This window comes from Nestor notabilis, unplaced genomic scaffold (assembly GCF_000696875.1).
Source record: "Nestor notabilis isolate BGI_N333 unplaced genomic scaffold, ASM69687v1 scaffold26034, whole genome shotgun sequence".
NCBI lineage: Eukaryota > Metazoa > Chordata > Aves > Psittaciformes > Psittacidae > Nestor > Nestor notabilis.
The window spans coordinates 4013-14260 of NW_009926381.1; the positions used below are offsets into that span (position 1 = coordinate 4013).

Below are 10248 nucleotides of genomic sequence, written 5' to 3' on the forward strand. Positions count from 1 at the left end.
GAGAGGTAAGAATGTGCTGCCTTCTGAAGCAAAAGGAAGAGCAGAGGAAGTTTTTTGCCATTAGGAAAAGAAGAAAAAAGAAGTGGTTTTAAACTTCTTTTCCTCGTTTTCATGCTTTCTTTGTGTCCCAGATGGAAAAAGTGGAGCAGAAAATTGCTTTGCCCAAAGCCACACAGTGGCAGTAATTGAACTAGCGGACAGCAACTGCATTGGTTTAAATAAGAAATGTTCAATACATTCATACTGTTCAGGTTATTCTAACTGCTGTTCCTTTCTCTTGTCCACATACACCATTTACTTTTCAACTGTAGTTGCACAGCACTTCTGGTAGCAGAATCTTGTAGGAATTCCCAAATTTTTAGTTGCTTTCAAGAACTTCAAGAAAAGAAGAAGGAATAGGAGATATCAACCTCACTAAATTCTTAAGGGAGTCTCAAATTTTGGGTGCTGTTTTGCTAAGAAAGAGATTGAGGAAGCAGCTCTGATTTCTGTTCTCATCCAGCAGTTGTGACCCTGATTTATAAAGGAGCCGGTGGATCTCAGAGAGTTCAGCCTCACTGTGGTGCGCAGTACACTAAACATAATGATAGTCATTGTTTTGCTCAATGTACAGCCTTAAGTAATGACACACTGGAAAAAACTGACTACCCATTTACTAGATGAGAATTGAGATGCAAAGAAGTTAAGAAATGAAGGCAGTCACAGAGGGATTTGGTGACAGACCTCAGGTAATGCGTGTGGATTTCTGGAGACCTCCACTGCCACTCCAGAAGAGAAACAGAGTGTGTTTGAAGGAGACCATGTAGTGAAGTACAGACTACAAGAGACTAAAAGCAGAAAATAATGGAAGCTTGAAGAATTCATACCTCCTTCTCCAAAGAATCTGTTTTTACACCATAGGTTCACCAGATTGTACTTTTAATCCAAATAGATGCCTCGAATTGATGGAACTGGCTGTTCTCAAGGAGTAGTGGTTGCTTTGGGTCACAATGAAGAAACTTCTGTGCAGCTTTTGTAGTAGAGATCAGACATCACAGCTGCGTTAAAGGACCCAGTGAAAACCACCACAAAGGCTGGTTAATATCCAGCAGCCCATCAAGTGGGTGCCATCTCAACACGGGGAAGCAACTGTCTTTAGGAGCTGTTACATACAAAATCTTGTTATGGGCAAAAAGAAACTCACCTTATGTGTAAAGTCACAAAAAAATGATCTGATTATTACAGAAAAATAAAGAAAATAAAGCAATTGTATAGAAAGTCTCAGTAATACTACAGTTAAAGTTGTTATGCACACACTATCTAGTACCTACCCCTTTCACCTCACAATGGCTTCCATCTGATGGAGGGAACATAGTGGATCATCAGCATCCAGAGTCCTGTGTCTGCAGGAGTATGATGTTGGTGTTCCTGGTTCCCTCTTCTTTCTCTTTTTCCTCTCTTGGAAATAGCTTCCACTTAGGGCTATTTTTACATGCTTCCTAATAAAGCTTTACATCTTCTTTTTTCTTCGCTAGTCTGCAACTATGTATTTTATTTATCTTAAAATCTTACTCTTTCTTCTCCTTTTACCCCTAAGGCTAGCTTCGTCCAGCTCCAGGCCTGCATTTCTTTAACTGACCATTGGAAAGTTGTTTATAGCCTCGGGGTCTCCAGCACCAGCCTGTGCCCCGTCTCTTACTGTCCCAGGCCTACACTTCACACTGCAGCTGGTGTCTTCACTTCTCAAGGTTGCTGCTATTGTGACAAGCCTTTATTTCTGTACACTGTAATGTTGTTAGTCATAAGTATATGATTCTACACAGAGTAACTACTTATTATTAATACCTATATAAAACCTGTGGTTACACCATACAAAGCAAAAGTAAACTAAATTAGCTATAGATGCCTGCCATTAGAAAAATTGATGTTACAGCCAAATCAAGTAAAACCAAAGCTCCAAGATCAGGGAAAGTTTAGACAAAGCACATGTGATAAGCCTCCATCCTGAGGTCTTGTAAACTCAGGACAAAGCCTATGAACTGTTACTAGCAATAGCAATACAGCTACAAGCATTGTTACTGGTATTACTGGGCTACCTGCTATTACCTTCCAATTATGGATTAATATTTGTATGTTTCACACTGTATGTAGAAACAGAGGTAAATATTTCCATAAAGGGCATGGGAAAGAAGCAGGAATAATGATGACTAGAAAACAAGCTATTGCATCTGAACTCATTAGTCTTATGAGCACAGTCCATAGTCCACACACTCTCAGCATAGACACACTGGGTGTGTACACTGCAAACAAGGCCACGAAATCCCCAATACAACAATTACTGTGTGACGGTGGAATTGGGGGCCACACTAGAATAGCATAATGATGACTCCTGATTTTATAGCTTACTTCAACAAAGTGGGGAATAATAAGCAACTTCCAATAGATATTCTCTAAGTATAGCACAGGATACTTATTTGAGCTTTTGTCTTGTCATAGAATAGCAGCTATTTAAAGCACTGTCAGGTCATCTGCTTAAAGCATATATTCACGGCAGAAAGCAATGAGCATTTGGCTTTGAAAAAATAATTTTAATCAATTTTTTCATCAGTATGGTCCATCATGTTATTCAGAAATAGCTTCTTTCAGTAAATGGGTTGTGAATCAATAGTAGATATAAATAAAGCGGTACAAAGGGCACATCATTCAACAAGCTGCCAATCGTTGGAGCAGAAGACGGAAGAAATCAGTATTCCAAGATGGATACACAAATAAATCACAAACAGGAAGATATACACAAAGATGGCACCTTTTTACAGAAACTCCAGAGTTCTGTCTTGTGTCAAGAACCACTGAATTATACATAAGTTTGTATGTGTTTTAAATGAGAGATCAGTATAAGATGGAGTTTCATCTGAAGTCTGTTTTTCACTAATCATTTTCAAGCTCATCCCTCTTGCAGAGTTCTTAAAATACAGAGAATAAATTGCCTGGCTGCCAAAGATCTTTCTGGAACTGGGGAAAAAAGCCCCAAACAAACCCCAAAAACCTGCAGACTTCGTATTATACCTCAAAGGATCAATTCTTGAGATATACTGACTACCTGCAACTCCTGTAAGGTCAGTGAAAAGTGGTGTTACTCAGCACTTTTTAAGATTTAGCCTCCAACAGAAAGAGGAATAAAAAGAGTTTTTTTCAAGCACAGAGATCATAATTTGTATTAGTTATACACATCAGGACAATCTTATTTAGATGTTGCTAGTAAGAGCTTAGAACATGACTCATGTTGTGTCTATCACAACTGTTAATTATTAATTAATATGTAACTTGGAACCTAGCTAACATTTTCAGGCCATTTGTGTGAATAGTTGTTTTCAACTGTGAGCGTCCCAGTTGCCAGGAATTCAATATCCTTAGGTATTTCTTAATTATTAAACATACATAATGTTAATCTGAAAAATCTTCTCTCATCAAAACTATGAGCTCTGTATCTGTTAAAAAAATGTGATTCTCATGGCACAGTTTGAGCCTGCAGATTACACATTCAGCCATGGGTTTAAAAAAAACCCAACAACCCAAATATAAGGACAGAATACTTGTAATTACTGAACTGCAGTTCAGTGAGCCGTCATGCTCACTAACCATGAGGTTTTACGTCTTTTCCAGAAGAATTTATTATTTAAATGGGAATTCTAGATAATTATTGCAAAGCATAGAATTGTCTAATTTCACTTTGAACCCTTCTAAATTACTGACTTCACGAAACATTATGCTGCAGTAAAAGAGAAACTTGACTCACAGGACAAATGCACTTGAATCAGTTTTGAATTGCCACATTTTAATGTAGCTCTTCTGTTCTTGCTGCATCACAAGACAGAATTTCCCATTATGTCTTCTTAACACCGTCTCTTAGTAATGGTTATGACAGTACTACATAGTGGGTCAGCCGGGAATGGGGCCCCAAATGTGTAAACGTTGTATATAAAAGAAATATAAGCCACTCTCTGCCTGGCAGATTCAACAGACAAAAAGCTGGAAGGAAGCAATAAGGGCAGTGGGAACAATGAGATGGCAGCATACATCATGCCATTTTTATTTTTGTTTTCATTTGAGTATTTTAGTCCTTTTCCTGAAGCTTTGTTATGAAAGAACTGAGCAGACAAGATGACCAAGGTAACAAAGGCACAGACCAAACTATAGTAAGCAGCTTATGAAAACACATCAGGGGAGATTTCAGAGTGCAAACTTCAAGCAAACAATTCAGTAGTACTGCCTTGACTTCAGTTTCTAGATGCACCTCACTCTTCTTCCTTGTATAGCCCATGTTCAGTGCTTAAATGTCCTACCCCTAAATAATCTGGATGGGGGGGGGGGGGGTAGGGGGGGGGGGTATGGACTTTCTTAATTAGTGCCTTTTCTCTAATAGGCTAAAAATTCAGTGAATTTGTGCTTTCAATATAGTTGCTAGCTAGGCAGCATTGCTATTTTATAGATAGGAAACAGAAAGGCAAAAAGTGTCTGACTCAGGAAATCTGGGAACAGGTAAGTACATCTACAGCATTCTTTTTTTTTAATCTACAAACTGTGCATCCTCAAGTGTACAACAGCTAATACATGGAATACTTTTGCCATTCTTTTGCAGGAAGAAATGTACGCATTACCCTATTTTTTTTAATAAAGCCTTCCAAATTATCCAGCTTCATTGGATCAATATTAACAATTATTTTGACCACGTATCAGATGAATATGGACATAAAACGAACACTCATTATCACAAAGCAGTCTTAGGCATTTATTTAATGAGATTGGCAACACCAGTACCAGATGAGTGAAAGTCTTTCTTACACTATACTTTCCAAACCATTTAAGTACATTAATGCTTAGAAATTATATACTAAAAAAAAAAAAGACAACATTTGCAAGCCAGTACTGTACACAGGATATTATTTATTTCTTTCAGAATTCAATCAGATGAGTGTAAGGCCCATTTGTATCCAGTTTTAACACCTGCCTGTTTCCATATGTGCCGTGCTTGACGAGAACACCTGCCTCTGCACATTTGGTGCTGGCAGACAGTTCTTTTTCACACAAAGTCACAAACTGAGAATAAAGTTCCAGCCCTTTTTCTTTCTCAATGTTTGCATGGTACTGCATCTTCTTTCCCTTCAGTTTACCACCTAGGGTAGCTTGTGGTATGATTAGCACGTCGCCTGGTAAATCAAGAACTGAAACGTACTCGCCGCTTTCATTTTCACTTAATTTTACACTCAACAACATATTGACTACAAATAAAAATAGAGTAAGAGTTAGTGTAACTGAACCAAATTAAACAGCACCTAATAGAAAATCATAAACAAGATACAATGAATACTGTGATGTGTGACAAATTATTAGAGTAAAAGGAACTGCTTATTAATGAAATGAAACATTAAAATACTGGTAAATACAATCAACCAGCTAAGATGTCTGAGTATTGTGAAGAATGTCAAGGGTATTTATGTTAACATAATATGACTAAAGAGTTATATTTTGGTCATCTGAAATCCTGAAGTTGATTCTAGTTGGACACCCCCAGAGGAACACAGGACCCAATTAGTGATCCTAATTTAATTGCCTGATACTGAAATAGGCAACATTTGCACAACACTACACACTGTAGGAGATAACACCATCTTCAGTGCACTGTGGAGAAGTTTCTGCGTGAGGGTCTTTTCATTCTGCTTGGAGTAGTTTGCAGCAGGACCCAGCACTGATCTGGGCTGAAGTCACTGCTCAGCAGTTTGGTCTCAAGTGGAGTGAGTGACCTTCAGTGCTCCACTGTGAGACACATGGGTGCCAGCTTGTTTTTTCAGAGAGGAAATAGGCAGGAAGATCAGAGATGCAATTTGGTCCATAAATCAGAATATATAAGCTTGCAAACAAAATTGATGCATTTACTAACATTATATTTTCCAGCGTATATATGTTTGCATAAGAAATCAAGTCATCCCCCAAAACTGTCCTCCAGCTCTGTAAAAGCTAGGAGGATACTAGTCATGCCTCCAAACCCATAAAAGCTTAATGTTGTTGGAACCAAGAAGAGCTGAGTTGTGATTCAGGAAGCAAAACCAGTCATTTAAACAGTTTCAAAATATATTTAGGAAAAAATATTTTGTAAGACAGACATTTAAGGAGGATAGCTGTAGATAAATCTAATAGGAAACAACTTTCTTTTTCTGGCCTGTTTTTCTGTCATTATTCTCAAGTAAAGTAACTCTCTCATAAAACCCTCACAAGAGCAAAAGCAATTTTCATACCATAGTTTTAAATACACCCAAAGATTTCAACTTAGTTTAGCATCACAGAAAGACTCTGCTCTCTAAGACCAAGACCCCCAGCAGCTGCTCTCAGCATTTTCAATAGCACCTGTGCTATTGCACAGGCTGTGCACTGCCAGGTCTTTCTGCTGGTCCCAATCAGTAGCCCAAAATAGACTATTGTTACTTGACCTTTTGCAAAACCACTAATATCAGCCAGCCACAGAAAAGAAAAGGGGCACTTTTATCTGGAATATGTGGCATCATGGAATTTCTCAGGTGATGCAGTGCTACTGACAGAGGAAAGGAGGGAGAAGAATGAAATAAAAGTAAAGAAGAAAACAAAACCAACAAATCAAAACTTCAAGCCAAAACAACAGTGGGTGAAGACAGTAATCACTACCATTTGACCTTTTCCACAGCATCTTCTCTGCTTTGATGTAAATGTTAAAGTGCATGTGGAGAAGAGGGAAAGAAGTGTAGATATTGCTGCTACCACTTCTGAACCAGAAAACTGCACTTAAAATGCTGACTGTATACAGTATCACTGAAAGGGGATGGGTAGGACACTGTTTAGTTATCCACCCACCTCCCTCTACTGGCTATAGTTTTAAATATACTGTACCTACAGTGAGATCAGTGTTAAAATACTTCTCAAATCAAGCCATGAATTATTTAAAACCAGTTTTCTCTAAATTGAGATCTGTCCTGGACTGAACATGCTGCCTGATACATGTAATATGTCAAGCAGCAGCTGAACACTTTCTCTGTTGCCTAGAATGTTATCACCATGGGAATTGACTTTCTAAGAGGTTGATCATGAGCAGACGGACAGAATGAGAGGTATGGACAACTGTCAAAATAAACAAGACCAAGAAAGCTGTTCTTTCAGACAGGTGATTGGTTTGGAATGATGCTATCTGATGACTTTTTGGCTCTTGTCCAAATTAAGCCAAAAGGTTGCTGCCTTCTCTGCCTCTACTGCTCTTCTTTTTCAACAATACAAGAATTGATAAGGATTATATCATACCAATTTTTGGAACAAGATCCTCATCAGCACCTTTGAAGAAGCATATGTAGATAACAAGCCCCCTCTGGATCTACAAAAGATTACAGAAAACTATGTCAATGTTTCTCACTGTCCACCAGGCATACTTACCATTAAAACTAGTATCAAAAATAGCAAAACTGCACAAGAAAAGCTTCTGAGAGCAGTTTTGGTTATCTAATATAGCTTCAGACATCAAGTTTACACACCACACTGTGGAAGCTTATGAGATATATACTGATTATCTGCACAATGCTTCTACATACAATTAAGCCAATTTATTAGCTCCATGTAGTGCCAAATTTAGTTGGAATGTACAATGGACAGTATTAACATAGACAAGGTAACAAGATGAATTAGTGTACTTAAATCCAGTAAAGGAAATAATTTAAGCTTTTTCCTATCAAATATACAGATAAAATAATTTTCAGTGTGAATTACAAGTTTATTTCCTATCATGAAGCATGACAAACACCACAGGACTTGTCAGTGAACTGAACTATATTTTGATGTCAAAAGCAATCTAGTACAAGATAATTCTGAAAAAAACACAGAGTCTGTTAATTAAAGATTGAAATATGATGACCAACTTAAACATGATGACCAACAACTGAAGTTGTTCGGAATATTATTTAAGAGTGAGTGAAATATTTTTGGTGAAATGGGACCTTTCCCCTGATTTGCATAGAGTAAAGGAGTAAAAGATATGCTACTTCTTTAGCAGCTAGAGGGACTACTTGTAAGAAATACTGATTTGAGGGAAGAATTAGGTCTGTACTGAGGAGAAAGCACAAGGAAATTCTCGTGTAGCTTTTCTACTTTCTTGGTTAGTTCACAAGGACTGTGTGCAACAACCTCTGCTTTATTAAGACAAACTGACAGGCTCTGGCAGACAACAGCAATTATGTCTCATGCACAAGTATACCTGAATGGCTTAACTTCTTCAGGATAAAAAAAGAAAGGCATACAATATCCACAGGCATATAGTATCTAAAGAAAGCCTCAGCACTGCTTTGTCAAGAATAAGCGTCTTTATATTTTTGTTAGAAGAAAGATAAATGTCAGCTTATGAAATGTCACCTAAGAGATACTAACTAGATTGGGGCAGGAAGGAGTCACTAATACAGATGTTATAAAAGCAAAAGGATAAGAAATGTGGATAGTTACTAAAAAATGCCTTTATTATTTTTCTTTTCTTTATTTTTCCTTTCCCCTTTTCTTTAAAAGATAAAAGTTTTAAGTGAAAAAAGCTCAGCTATACACACAAAATTTTATCCCTTTGTTACTGCAGAGATTAAACAAAATGCTCAAGGCAATAACTGAGAAGAGCTATGCCCTCTCTACTATTTTTCTGGTAACTAACTTCTGGAAAAAAGAGACTGCTCTTTGTAGCCAAAATGTCACATGCTGGGAATTTTCAAAAGCTTTAAATGGCTCCTTTCAAAACTCATTTTGACCTCTGCAGAATATTATACATGTTCCCAAATGACTGCTGTATTTCAGAAACACTCTAAGAAATTTGATGGCCTGAACCTCAAATGACATTTCAAACCATCTGTTCAAATAAAGGAGAGAAATGCAGGCTGCCAAAAGTGAAATATTGTTACAGGTTTAGCTAAATATTCATTCAACAAACAGACCAGCATCAGAATATTAAAAGAGAAGAATAAGGTACATGTACCTACTAATAAAAATATTTGTGATAAAATAGGCCAAACACATTTACATTGTATATACCTGACACTGAATTAGAAGTGTCTCCATGAAACAGCACACATCACAAAGAATCATTCCACTTGAGAATTGTGACTGTTTTTTGCAGTCTCACATACAAAAGTAACGATATTCTGCAAGCAGCTCATTAAAAAAGACACAAAGATAAATAAAGTGACACCTGCAAGTCCTAAGATCAGATAGCTAAAAAGTAAGTAAAAACACTCATAAATTTCCAGCCTCTGTCATGATTTGATGCCTATTTTTGAATATACTTTTTATCACAAGGTGAGACATAATATTAAGGGGAATTAGAGGGATAGGACTGCTAGACGATGTTTCTCTTTGTATTGCATGTTTATGATCTTCTAGAACATTTTTCAACCATGCTATATTTAAAAACTATTCAGCTATTGTATGTTGAAACTTACCATTTGAACTATAGCTGAAAACCGTGGGAACATATGCGCAACCATGTTTCAACCTCTTGTTATGACTTACTTTCTTGTTCTTTAGTTTTTTTAATTGAACAGATGTAAAATTGAATGCTGTTTCAAGAGCTAACCCAGTAATAATAATGCGTGTCAGTCCTCTGATCTCGTATCAATGTTTCAGGTGCCCTAAGAATAGTGCTTGTTGCCAGTGTAAGGAATGGTAATGTGTAAACCTTTTGAATCAAAGCAAAAACATTGCCTTTGCTGGAGGTCCTCTGTAACCTGTTGCAGTCTAGCTGACCAAAAAAAAGCTATACTTAACCCAGGAAAATTCAAGCAAAATAACATAAATAAGAAAGTCATAAATTCAACATGCTGATGTGCAAAGAGCCACTGCAAGGAACTTACGTAGTGACGGGCAGGTGCTTGGCCAGGAAAATTGTGCTTTGTGTGGATTTACTGTTACCAGTAAAATGCCTACATAAATAAACCAGCAAATCAAGTTACTCTGCAACACTAGCACTTATTATACAACTATCCTAAGTAATCATCAGATCAGTCAAACCACATCATGAAGGGCGAGTCCCCACCCCCATGAAGCCATACAGCCAGCCTTAGCAATGCTGCCACCAAACACTGCTTTTTAGCTTTTGTAGGAAAAACAATAACTAACTCCTTCCTCACCCTCCTTACTAAATACATTCACCTGAATTTTGCAGGATTTCATTAGCAAACCCCAAATACACACTGCAAAACTCTACCTTTCCACCACCACCACACC

The 10248-nt window shown here is 37.4% G+C and overlaps 1 protein-coding gene across 1 annotated transcript; it reads right to left on the minus strand.

Moving 5' to 3' along the window:
• Positions 1 to 4915: 4915 nt before the first annotated feature.
• DTD2 (D-tyrosyl-tRNA deacylase 2 (putative)) lies at positions 4916 to 9509 on the minus strand. The gene is made up of 3 exons (XM_010013508.1): positions 9465 to 9509; positions 7303 to 7372; positions 4916 to 5258 (listed from the first exon to the last, which is right to left on the minus strand). Exons 1-3 carry the CDS (start codon positions 9507 to 9509, stop codon positions 4933 to 4935), a joined length of 441 nt encoding a protein of 146 aa, XP_010011810.1. The 3' UTR covers positions 4916 to 4932.
• Between the last annotated feature and the right edge of the window lie 739 nt (positions 9510 to 10248).

Bases quoted from the DNA above. Each gene is read 5' to 3' on its own strand.
- DTD2 (XM_010013508.1), bottom strand. From the start codon at position 9,509: ATGGTTGCGCATATGTTCCCACGGTTTTCAGCTATAGTTCAAATG. The intron at 7,373-9,464 runs GTAAGTTTCAAC...AATCTTTTGTAG, and splicing joins TTTCAGCTATAGTTCAAATG to ATCCAGAGGGGGCTTGTTAT. The intron at 5,259-7,302 runs GTATGATATAAT...TTTTATTTGTAG, and splicing joins GGATCTTGTTCCAAAAATTG to TCAATATGTTGTTGAGTGTA.